The sequence below is a fragment of the Calidris pugnax genome, unplaced genomic scaffold, assembly GCF_001431845.1.
Source record: "Calidris pugnax isolate Ruff unplaced genomic scaffold, ASM143184v1 scaffold15, whole genome shotgun sequence".
NCBI classification, from domain to species: Eukaryota; Metazoa; Chordata; class Aves; order Charadriiformes; family Scolopacidae; genus Calidris; species Calidris pugnax.
In genome coordinates this window covers 4,912,501-4,925,989 of record NW_015090774.1, presented here as the reverse complement: position 1 = coordinate 4,925,989, position 13,489 = coordinate 4,912,501, and the positions used below count along the sequence as shown (strand labels likewise).

The window sequence follows — 13,489 nt, the reverse complement described above, 5'->3', positions numbered from 1 at the left end:
TAGGGCAACTGGGTTTAAGGAAATCCAATCAGAAGACCTAGCTAATTATACTAAGCAATTTAGCTTTCTTCTAAACTTCCTAAATTAAGACAGGAAACAGGTCAATTTCTAGTGAGTCTAGTGGTTAGTGTGCAAAATAAATCACACCAAGGGAGCACTTCTTAGATACAAGTCATGCATCCCAAAAGGCAACAGCAGCTTTTTAAGTTGTTCTACTGCAGAAATAGCAGAGCATTTATTGTGTGAGAACTTTATCATTTCTCTGTAAAGGCTGGCATATCACACTGAGATATGCACCTTTACGATGAAAGATGTGATGAATTTGGCATATAACACAATAAGAATTGTAGACAAGAAACAAGGCAGTGAAGAGAGAGCAAATTGTTTCAGGTCATGAGAAGGCGTGTTAATTTCAGTCCTGTGATGTCTTTGTATCGATTACACACTTCACAGGTTGAGTTGTCTGCAAAGTCCCCTATTAGATACAAAATTATTTTTATTGAATCAAGGCCATAGTAGAATAATGATTTTTTTTGTTGTTATTATTTTACTGGCTATTTAAGCATGACAGTTGTTGTGCATGGTTTGATAACTTTTAAAAGGTGATGTAAGAATAATGATAGTAAATGGTCATCATAAAATGTGTATGAAACTCAATTTTTGAGATTCAAGATTCAGTGAAGTGAACTTTATTTCATTGCAAACATATTTTTGAGGAAAGTGGTTAGTTTATATACTACCTGTTTAACATAGAAAAGGGCTAAAACCACCTTAGTTATTTTTGTTCTTGCACTAAAACTATCACTATGGCATTTGAACTCCCTGCAAATGAATCAAAATAGATATGAAAAGGAGTATCTTCAGGCATCAGCAAAATATCTTTGGGAAGTTAAATTTTACATTATTACTACTATTCTTTTTCTAGTAAAATGACAACCAGTGTAAGAATTTTAGAGTGGACAAGTAACTAGAGCTTTCTGACTTCGGAAAAAAAAGGTGGTGCTGAGTAAGACTGAGCCACCTGGAAACTGGTCTGCGGTAGCAGTCTCCATGTTGCCATCGTGGGTAGCACAGAAACAATAGAGTAGAATAGAATAGAATGATATATTAAAGATAATGATAACTTACAGCAAAGTTATCCTCATCTTTTTTGGGATGTGAGTGTATTCTTAGTACTGCCATAAAATACCGTTGTAAGTATAAAATGTAGTGCACAAATTTAGGTAATTGTGCACAGAAATGGTTATTTTAATATTTAATGATCTGATGAGTGAGGTGCTTGTAAAGTATGGGTTCAGACTAGCATATAATTTTCAATCTTTAGAAACTTTTCAAGATGTACATAAGAAAATAAATTATTTATTTAACTGGGACAAACCTTTTGGGAAAATTTTGAATAAAAATGACGCCCAAAAAAATTTTACTTATAAAATGTTATGTGGGAGCATAATATCTGAAATGGCATTGAGCTTATTCTTTTTTTGCAAAGTTGGTGGCAACCAACTGAGAGATCTTGGCCTTTTGCAGATTATCATTTGTAGTAGGTGTCATCAATACAATATAAAGTACCATAAAATCAGCTGTCAGTAAATACACATTGTCAGAGATCTTGCCTTGCAAATATATATTTCTTATATAATTGAATATTTTAATTGTAGAATTATTTTATACTCAGATTACCTCCATCTCAAAACAAGTCTGCAATATTTTTTCAAAGGTGACAGAAATCACGTTTCCAGAATGCATCTTAGTTTATTAGTTTATTAGTTAGTTGATTATCATTTGTAGTAGGTGTCATCAATACAATATAAAGTACCATAAAATCAGCTGTCAGTAAATACACATTGTCAGAGATCTTGCCTTGCAAATATATATTTCTTATATAATTGAATATTTTAATTGTAGAATTATTTTATACTCAGATTACCTCCATCTCAAAACAAGTCTGCAATATTTTTTTAAAGGTGACAGAATTTTTTTTTCCAGAATGCATCTTAGTTTATTAGTTTATTAGTTAGTTTATGATAACCTCTTTTCTATGGTCCTTTTTAACAATGAACCTTATCTGACTGGACTTTCATGTAGTAAATTAGTGAGTCTCTTGTGACGTGGATTAAATCTTTTAATATCTGAATTATCACAGTGATTTTATACAATAGCACTTAGTAAAAATAATTTGTCCAGAATTGGCTCTATTTATTTTTGTTCCCAGTTTAATAAATCAGCTTTACATAAAGACCATGTTTAAACATTTATATATATAGTTATATCTATCTGTATAAGTATTTTGTCAGGATTAAAATCTCATTCACAGGACAGTAGGCTGGGTGAGTGATTTGTAATTTGTTTACTTAATAGATATAGAAATCACATCAAGACGTACCTAAACTACTGCAGCACATTAGTACTAGACTTTCAACTACATGCCAGATAATTAAGCACATCTCCAAAGATTATGTATTCCTTCCTATAATGTCTCGTTTGGAAACAAAGTAGTAAGTAATTTCAAAGCTTAAAGGATCGTTAAGAAAATGTCAAGTTTGACAATTATGGCAATATCAATAATTCTCTTCTATTCATTTTCTAGTATAGAAAATAATTGAATTTCTCTAGTTGTGTGCTCTGTGCTGTTTTATATATTTTCTTGAGTTCTCTTTTTTTCTCTCTTCTTGAGCAGGAGAAGCAAAACAAAGATCCCTAAGAGCCCACCTGCTGCAGTTAAAAACTTCAGATTACTATTATTTAAAAATATACTTTCTTCACCGTTTTTCTGTATTATCACTGATTGTTTTATGTTCAGTCCGTAGTCTGTTAAATGCTTGTTTCTTTGGAAAGTTGTGTGCCTTTTTAGTTTATGGATATTCCCGGGGCCATTTTTTACTGCAAATAATGCTATTTGTTTCTCGGTATAGATTGTCTACAGCAATATAACCCATTTTTTTTGTGGAAAACAGTCTTTTTCCAAATGCCTTAGGAAAATAAGCAAGGCACTTAATTTTTAAGGGCATACTGGTTTATCTGAAAGCACTGCTTCACTGATTTTGTTTGATCCTCTTCATAATGTCACACAAATTCACTTCAGAGGCAACAACAAGCTTATGTGTTAAATATAGCACATTATGACGGGAGCAGTTTCCTTTCAGGGTGTTCATAACTTTGAAGAACTAGATCACTAAATTCTCCATAAAATAAACTCTGGAGTCCTGATTTCGGCAAAATCCAGATTTAGTGGAGGATGCCACGATTTCCTGTCTGATTAGTATGCAGAGTTGCACTATGAGATAGCCTGAAATGCTTCCCTAAAATATACTGCATCATTTGCATAAAAGTGATAACGTGTATTCCTTTTTAGGACTTTCATTTCACTTTACAAATCCATTTCATACTTGTTATTAGATCCCTGTCTGGGCGCATTGTTGGAGGTGTGTGGTGGTTCTTTACCCTCATCATAATCTCATCCTACACGGCTAACTTAGCTGCCTTCCTGACCGTTGAGAGGATGGTGTCTCCCATTGAAAGTGCAGAGGATCTTTCCAAGCAAACAGAAATTGCTTATGGGACATTAGATTCTGGCTCCACTAAAGAGTTTTTTAGGGTAAGAATTTCTACTTTATAGATTTCTATTTTGTTTTAAATAGGTCTTTTCTCATGTAAATGTGTTTTCCCTGGGCTTAATAAAAGGTTGCTGTAAAAATGTGACACGTGCATCCTAACTTGCAAGTATAAGTGGTTTTGTTTATTCATTGTCATTATATTATCTATATATAAGTATAAGGGTCATGTTATAAATATGCAAAGCAAAAGTGACTGCAAGGAATTACCTAAAAAACACTCCACTGTAAAGTAAAAAATAAGGGAGTCGATGTCTTTATCTAAGCTGTAAGGCTATTTAACAGCTGTGCTGTATTTTAGGTAGTCTCACAGTGAGGAGGGGACATAGGAAGGTGCACAGTCATGCTCTAATAAGTATTCCACGTGATTTTTCAAGTTTGCAGATGGTGAATGGGATACAACTGTTAGCTGCAGTAGTAAATCCATGCCTGCTTTTGAAGACAGTTACTATTTGTATTTGCATTATAGTAATGCCTTGGAAGCCTGTCATTCCTCATCTTCTACTTCTGGGTATTTCGGTTTATAAAAATGCATGAGACTTACAATGTGTGAGTCTCAGGGTGCCCTTGAGACACCAGCTAACAAGGTGAAATCCATCCAGCAGATGAGACCCTAGGGCTGCTGGGAAAAATACTGGGACTGTTTTGCCCTGTCTGTGTGCTCTGGGTGTCTCTCCCTGTAAGATGGAAGTGGATCTGAAGTGCTACAAATGTGTGTCGTTCTCATGTTTTTTTCAATGGATGATGATGATGTTAGGTTAAAACAAAAAGTAATTTAAAAAAGTTATAAAGAATACATTTACATTTCAAACATAGCCTGCCATGAAAGTGAAATGAAACAAGTTCTAACAAATATTTTTATGTACTGTATAGTTAGAGTAGTAACTGCTGGATTATGGTTTTCACTGGATTCAGTAAATGCATACTTAACTGGTAACATACGGTGTGTAAGATAGTAAAAATGAGATCAGGTTTGTGCTAAGAGTGTTTAGAAGTGTTCAGAATCATACGAGCACATGTTTCTGGCTTTGTGAGCATGAACCTTTTAGATCATGGCCATACTGGAGGTTGAATGTGGACTAACAGTAGGTCAGGTCAGTTCTTTTGAAAAGTTTCTCTTTAGAGATTTTTAAGTTTTCCTTTAAAACAAAAAATGTTTGTATGTGCATGCATCAGTATCTAGTTTTTGTTTTCCTAGCAAATATATACATCTTTCAAATGACACTTATAAACTGTATACTAGTATTGCTGGTGATTACCTAAACATTAGTAACTTGGGCATATTCTGCACCTTTTTATTTGACTCTGCAGAAACAAGGCTATAATAATCTCTGGAAATTTCTTCTCAGCAATTTCTATCACATACAAGTTGGTGCATTTCGTGTAATGCAACTTTTTAGCCTGATGGCTCTATCTACTACTTACAGAAAATCACTTAAACTTGCCCCGTTATTTTTCAAGAAATAATAGCTATCAGAATTTCTTTCTAGAAATTCAAGTTTTAGGAACGTAATGCTAGTCTCTAGCACTAAGGAGACTAAAAATTCACCCAGAGCATTTCTGTGACTGGATTGGAGTGGATATGTGATTTTTATATGACCTGAAATTAGGACTCAAATTCTTTCAACAGTTGGAAACATTTTGAATATTTTTCTAACAGAAAGCTGAAATGGACGGGCTTTTTCTCTGTCACTGTCATGAATTAAAAAAAAAAAAAAAAAAATTAGGTTTTTTTTTTAAAATAATGGAGGGAGGGGTTTTTCTCTGTCCCTTTCATTAAATAAAAAAAAAAAAAAAAAAATTAGGTTTTTTTTTTCCACAGTCTGTTTTCTCTTCAAGAAGTTGCATTATTTGCAAGTTTGTTTTCTATTGATGGAGTGTATACTGAATCTGAATTTTCATTAGTAGAGCCCTAATTCCTGGAACAGCACAAAAGTAGGGATTGTTGTATACTGAGGATAAGAACAGTAAACTGAATTTTCTTTGCTACTTAAACATGTTTTCTGATAATACTTTACACAAGTGAAAGAGATGTTTCTCAGCATTTTTCAAAAAGGAATTGTCAACAATAAGCTAGATGGTGGCAGGTATTTGAAAAATCCTATCCTGAATAGCGGAATATATGTATGCAATGTTAATTGAAAGAGGTGGGTTCGAGTCTTTTAGGTATGTCAGGGAGTCACATTAGTTTGTTCTCTGTTTTGTTTTAGGATTCTAGTGTTTCAACCACCTGCGGTAGGTACATACTAGTTGAGGTCTGCAATGGCTGTGGCTGACTCCAGTGGCTACCATGGTGAATGGAGTAATTCAGATACAGGTTAGAAAAACCCAGGTGGAGGAAGGATAGTGGCTTACCACACGCCCTACAGACAGTGGGAGAGTAGGTGTGCAAGCTAGTCCATGTCACCTGACTTGGAGATAACAGCCTTGGCACTCAAGGCAAAAGAGGTATTTATTGTCTTTGCACTTTCCCCTGTTTTAGCTACCTCCCTAGCTTTAGAAGTGGTACAGACTAGTAGGAGGTATTCTTGCCAACAGTGAGTAGAGCATCATTTGGCATTGAATCCAGAAACATAACTGAGGAAAAGGGATGAAAAGGCAAGGTATTGTACTGTAGTGTTCCTAGTGCTGCTTTAAGATGACAATCAGAAGCTTGGTACAACCTGCATAGAAGATATCAGTGCAGAAATAATGGATTTAACAGTATTTAGAAAAAGAAAAAAGTAATGACAGAGCTTTGCTGAGCAGTAAACATCAGCAGGAAACTATTACTTCTTAGTAATAATGTTATAGATATACATATTTTCTTCAATGGCAGATCTGTCAGGTCTCTTGATTATATGTTTGTAAATACCAGAATGCGTAGTAGTTTTCCTAAGAAAATGTCATAGCTGCTACTAGGAGAAATGTGAGTATGGTCAAAATTTTCAGAGTTCTGTTCCACTGAGTTGGGCTACTTACCTCTTTTGATACTTACTGGTGCCTTTCTCTTAGGGATAGTGCTTTTAGAGTTCTTAGTGCAACTGAAAGCTAAATGAAGATATAGAGTGTATTGCTGTAGCATTTTCTCTTGGATTTACAGCCTGAAGTCATGGGCAAAACATTGAAGAAAATATGTGTGGCTGTGGTTTTCCAGAAGTGTGTTGTTTTTCTCAAATCAGTAGCAAGTTGTGGTGAGAATGTGAATAGGACTGCAAGCACAGCTTGGGAGATCCGGGATTCGTTGCGGTTGATCTTATACAGACATATCATCTCTATAATTGTCAGATGGCAGATACTACTTGATGGAACAGTAAATGGTGGGGCAGTGGAATTTCATCACTCCGGTACGTACTGTTCACACTATCCACAGTCACACAGTATTTTCACCTTCATTGATTTCTCAGCAGCTGCTGTAAATGCAGTTGATGTATGCATTAGCCAAGACACATTGGTGAACTTTGAAGGGAAAACAAAGTCACTAACCCAAGAAGACAGGCTACTGCTCACCTAAGACTGCAGAAATTAATTTTAAAGTATTGTCTATATGTGTTAACCCCTGAAGTTGCCTTGCTTACTTTCATGGGCTATGGCACTGGAAGAATGAAGTAAAGTGTAAGTATGCAAGCTTAACACTGGAACGTTTCCATGCTTTCCACCTGCTTGAAGGCATATTCAAAATTAATATCAAAGTGATACAAAGAGAACAAAGGCTAATTATTTTTAAACTTTCATCATGTTTTTGCTGTATGCCTAGCTCTACTCATCAAAAATATGTACGAACCTGAAAGACAAATGAAATCTATCATGCTACCTTTCTTTCCACTTTGAAAGATGAATTGAAACTAGTCCCATGTATAAGGTAAGAAAGCATCTCAAAAAGAAAAAGTGACGAGCAGAGAAATAATCAGACTAATTTACATTCTCTATTTCTGCATTAGATTTACTTTAAATCTTTTTATATCTGCCTATTTTTGAACCAACAGTGTGTCATTGACAGACCAATCTGTTTTGGTTGCCTTTAAGAGCAGATCGTCTGCCAAAGTAAAAGCACGTACAACTGCTCCATAACAAAGAAGTATTCTTTAGCTTTGATTGCAAAGACTATGCAAGAGTTACTTACTGTTGTTTAAGAGACAAGAGTTTCAGAATGAAAAGTTGGGCATGGGAAAAATGCCAGAAGGATGGTAGTTCTCGCTGTCTTATAAAGATGTCCTCTTCTGTAGCGAAAAGCCACCAACAAACATAAGAACAACTGACAAGACCCTTTGAGTCGCTTCTTTAGCGAAAGAGTTGTCTGTTGGGAGGCAAAGAAAATTTGGCCTGAAGATTAGTAATATTGTATTTTCTGAAGATCTTCAACAAGGTCCAGTACCTCTAGATTTATGAGTACTTTGAAATATTTTTTTAACTTATAAAGGTATTTAAATTGATAACTTTATTACAAGAGGTTATGCAAAAAAAAGAGAGAAAGCTTACAGCAGTCTGTCTGTGAACCTCAGTCTGCCTTTAATACCCATCAAGACATGCAAGCTTCTATAAAAACCCCACAGGAAATCTCTAAAACCAGTGAGAAGAGAAGAAACACTCATGATTTTTTAAATGGAATTGAGATAAAAAATTATGAATTGTGCCTCTGCCTCAACTTTTGAAGTTTGAGATGTAGAAGACCTATAGAACATATGCTTCCAGAGTTAAATTTTGACTAGCTCCACAGAAGTCTTTGAGAGGTGAAGGAGACAAAACAACCAGTTATGAAATCTTCTGTAACTTTTACCATGGACTTAGTTCCTTGAGAGGCAAGGCATTTCATGACTCTGTGGAGGAGATACGATTAGAGTTTGGCTTCTTAAGTTTAACAGAAAAAGAAGGTACGTAGCTGAAATACAGAGGAGAGGTAGATCTCAGCACTGAGATAATGGAAAGACCACCCTTTGTATCCAATAGCATATTAATGGAGATATGGTTATATTTTTTTGTGGTCTAGAGGGTTCAAGTTATTAATTTTCAGTTGTTTTCTTGTTTTTTGAGGTCTTTGCATCTGGGCAACACAAAAAATGATTGATTTAGGCCATTGTGAAAGTAGTTTTAAAAGAAAGAATGCAGTAATCAACACATCCTTTTCTTCCTCAAACCATCTCTTTGTTATTTTTCAGACTTCATTTTTTAATCCCTCTGCATTACCCAATATCCTAATGTCTTTTGCAGACACCTCAGTGAGCCTAGTGACCAAAACACTGTGGTGCTTCAGAGACCTTGTTATATATATTACTCAGCTTAATTTCAAATCAGTATTTGCATAATACTTATTAAAAATAAAATATATTCCTTTCTAATAGAATTTTCCTTCCTTTTTTTGTAAGGACAAATTCTGTCTGATAAAAGAAACATACTATTCCCTGATGTTCTTTTTCAAGTTTTCATCAAGTTTTCTTAGATGTTCTAATCAAAGCATTCTCTGTATTAGGTGATTTTGTGCTGGGCAAAAGTGAATTTGCAGCAGTATGGTTTGAAGATTCTCCAGTGTTGTGTAATTTATTTTATAAACTGATGCACTCTAAAATAAGTATAAATAAGTATAAGTTCTGTTTGCACTGCTTCTGGGGGCAGATCATACCATAAAACCACATTTGTTATGGTTAGAAACATTATTTTATTTTCCAGCCTAAATGTATTTACGTTTAGTTTATCCTCAATTATCACAGTACATTAATAATTATTATGTAAATTTTTTTACTTCTCTCTGATGCATTAATACAGACCAAGTAAGGGTTTTTTCCCTGAGCTTTCATCTCATATCAACAAAACTGTATTTATTTTTGATTTCCAAGCAAGGCATTTTGGTCCCCGATCATCTCAATGCTATCTGAGGTCTCAGCAGTACTTAGCACAAAAACAAATACTTCTCTGCCTTTTCTGGAAATAACTTTCTCCCAATTGTATCACACTGTTTTCTGGTAATCATTTTTATCATAATGATAGATTTGCATTTCTTCTCTTCTGTTTTTATCAACTGAAGGTCTTCAATTTTATTGCAGATTTTCTTATTGGTCCCAAAGTGCTGGTCCATGCTTTTCATCTGGAAAGTTTCATTTCATTTCTATCATTCTAGTGCTCAGAACATTCCACTTATCATATATAACAAATAAATAGTTTCCCATTGTCTGGCCTAATGTGTTTTGATATCCCAATTTCCTTTCTCATCAAAAACAAAGCTAAAGTATACATTTAGATTATGGTCCTATGTGTAGATTGTCTTTGTTCTCTGCATTTCTTCCCACCCCACAGCAGACGTACTTTCCTTTCTCCATTCTTTTTTCACCCATGAGGTTCAAAAATCTGCCGCTGTTTGCTCTTTTTTTCAGTTCAGTTTATACGACATACCATTTCCTTTATGTTATCGGGTTTCCCCTGATCAAATCAAGATCCTACTTACAAATCTGTGTTTGTATTACAGTGATGTAGCAAAGCTGTAATAGTAGATACTGCAACATGACTGTAGTACAGCTGTCCCTCTGTCAGGGCTTTTATTACAGTAAAGGTAGTTCTAGGAGCGGACAGCATATTTTCCTTGTTACCAGCACTTCAAAAAGAACAGATGAATTTAGGTCATCATTGTGGAAATCAGTTTGTGTGACATTTATCTGCGTTTTTCATGAAAGGAGATTGAAATGGTTGGCTTTGATTTTATGGATATGCTGAATGATGGGGAGGAATTTCAATTCTGTTGAGATTGAAATTAATCAGTCTCAGAGGAGGATTCCTTTCAGTGAGTATTTTAACAGCTATTAAATGGTCTTGAAACTTTAACACCAACATCCTTTTGTAAGACAAGCCTTCCTGAATGCTTAACTCTTTAAATCACATGAAGAATATGATGACTACGTAAAGTCCTTGTCTCACATTCTTGGAGAAAATTATTTAAAGTAGGCTTTTGAGAAATAAGTTCTTGGGGTAGAATGTTTTACAGTTTTTATTAATAAGACCAAATTTATTAAATATATTTTAAGTAGCTCAATTGGAAACTGGAAAGCCATAAAACTTCATCTTGAGAACACGTAACGAATTTTTACCAGTACTGAATAAAATTATCAATATATTACAAAATTTAGATCTTCCATGTATTTGAACTTTTCATTCACCTCAAGTATTCACCCAGTACAAACAAATTTTAATATTTTAAAGTACTTAATCTTGAGCAACTTAAAGAGGCTGAAAAACTACTTTTGTTCTTTTCTATGTTTTTTGGTTGTATCAATAATTGATTTACTGTGTAAATTGGCACAGTAGATTTGTTGTTAGACTTTCTAGCTGCTGATGTCGATACCAGTTCCTGTCCTTTTATTCAGTGTGGAGGGTCAACAGGATGGTTACACAAACCATATTTGAGAATTAAAGTTCTGCTCCTGCCGTACAAGATCATCATCTAGTAGAATGTTGGTAGTCTGAGGAACTATTTCTGTCAATGACATACTAATTACAGCACCCCAATTTTAAGAATAGTTCTTTGAATGACAAAATGGAAAAGTTATCTGATGACCCACAAAATACAGTTAATTAATTTCATAATGCTTTGCATAATTTAATTTCCTAATGAGTTTCTTAATGAAGGCAGTATTTTACATTTAAATGGGATGTGTACTTTTTAACAATAATAATAATTTTGCTAGTCAAAATGCCCAGTGAAACATGATATATTAAAAAACAACAAAAAAAAGGCATTAGGTCCTGGGGCATTTTTGTATCAGTTACTGTATTTTCACAGAAGTGGTAAATAATGGGAGAGAAAATGTTCATTGTGAATGTTAGGGTCTTGTACTGTCATGTTCGTGTTGATTGTAATACCAAAGTTATAATTAGCTTTTAACATTTCATATACGTGCTGGAGTGTCACCTTGCAGTGGCAATCAGCTACAGTAATTAAGAGCAGCGCAGATTATGTAAATATTCTTGCATTCTTGTAGTCAAATAATACAGCAATCTACAATGGTTCTGTCATTTGGATCACATGATAGAAAGTTGTGGTGGTGTTTATGGAGCACTGCTGTGCTTTTAGGCTTTTGGTGCCATTAAAGAAGACACGAGAGAGACGTGAAAGCCCAACATGCACACAGGGCATCCTGCAGTCACAAGAATTGTGTTTCCTCATGATTTAGTCCACTCTTGCTGATGACAGCATGGTTTTCCAAGTGCAGTTTAAGGAGATTGAGAAGATTATTTGCATAGGAATAAAATATATGGTCAACTATAGCACTGGCCAAATTTAAATAAAATGTACTGTGCTTTTATTTTTCATGATGTATTTGAATTAGGACAAGTGTACGTGCTTTTTTTGAGGTATCAGATAATGCTGGCTTTAATGAGTGTGTGTGCGCGCGCAGAATGCTGCGTGAAGGTCTCTTAACACTGCCCTTTTTTACATCCTTTAGCTCTACCTTTCAAATAAAAGACATTCTGAAAACAAAATGAAGGAAATAAAATGACACAGTTTTGAAAACAGAATGTATTATTAAATATAATGTGTAGCAATATAAACAAAAACCTTAGAAGTCACAACTATGCCCTAGCTAGTGGTTCGTTCCTCTTCTTTTTTATGACCCTAGAAAGGTAAAGCACTCGGTAGGCATCAGGACTCTGAGCTGTATGAATTCCAGCATGATGTTTTTCAGTGTTCATGGCTGCAGAAGACTCTGCGATTATGGCAAATTCTGAGTGTTATTTTCTAGTGATGTTTTTCATTACAGGTTCTCATTTCCATGGTTGCTGGGTCAGGTATTCCTAAGTTCATTTATATGGCAAGAACCCTGTGAGCCATCTAGTGGGAGGTTTCTTCTTAACACTTGACCATTTGGGAAATCTGTTCCTTTTCCCATTGAACCGTCCAGCACCAGCCCCTCAGCCTGTCATGGGATTTCCCTCATCCTTCTCACTTACCTGTTGTGATCAGGTTTTTGTGAAGTGACAGTGGGAAATGAGGAGCTGTGTTTTTCTGAAGTTGAATGACAAAGGCGGAACAAACTTTACTACTTGGTGTATTCTAAAACCTGTAAAAGCTCGTTTTAATCAACCAGGAAACAATGGAGCAAGAAAGGCAGGCAGTTAAGTCAGTTTGTGAACCTGTTCATGACAGTTATCTAATGGGAATAAAGAATGTTTATTTATATAGTATTTGAATGTTTGTACAAGAAGAAAATAATGTTTTAAGTGCCAGCATAAGCTCTTCTTCAACATGGGATCCAAATGCCTTCTAATGAAAGTTATAGCGATGGGCATCTGGATGTATAGTGTCTGCTTTGGTTGAACTGAACCATTTAATACAGAATAAAGAATGTTTATTTATATAGTATTTGAATGTTTGTACAAGAAGAAAATAATGTTTTAAGTGCCAGCATAAGCTCTTCTTCAACATGGGATCCAAATGCCTTCTAATGAAAGTTATAGCGATGGGCATCTGGATGTATAGTGTCTGCTTTGGTTGAACTGAACCATTTAACACAGCTCTAAACTAACTTTGAGTTTCCCCCTTTTATAAAGCAAACCTATGGTAATTTATGAAGTATCACTGTAATGATTTTTATAAGACTATTGGAAGCTTGAAGCCCCTTGCTTAGTTCATAGCGGTAAGTTCCATGCAGCAAGTTGGACGTACACTGCTAAATGAATGTTGATGTTTGTAGGAATGGGATGGAGAATCTAGGTTTAATTAGGGAGTAAGTTTAGAGAATGTGAATTCTGGGAAGGTTGAGCTCCTTCATATGAGGTTACTGAGTCCAAGCCTGAGTGGGCTAAGGAAGGAGGAGATTGAGCACCCTGCAGAGCTAAGCACTGGTAGCTCCTCTTGCAGGGAAGTGAGTCACGGCAGCAGGACTCAGAGAGGAGATGACAGACAGCTGTGCACT

General features: G+C 35.0%; 1 protein-coding gene across 7 annotated transcripts in view; it reads left to right on the top strand.

Moving 5' to 3' along the window:
- GRIA2 (glutamate receptor, ionotropic, AMPA 2) overlaps positions 1 to 13,489 on the top strand; it is a 94,679-nt gene that overhangs the window by 72,947 nt on the left and 8,243 nt on the right. For all 7 annotated transcript variants that reach the window (XR_001412245.1, XR_001412244.1, XR_001412247.1 and 4 more), the window contains exon 12: positions 3,397 to 3,595. Coding sequence is in view for 4 of the 7 variants with exons in the window: in XM_014943670.1 (XP_014799156.1) it covers positions 3,397 to 3,595 (199 nt within the window). In the remaining 3 variants the exon portion in view is untranslated. The remainder of the gene's footprint in view (positions 1 to 3,396; positions 3,596 to 13,489) is intronic.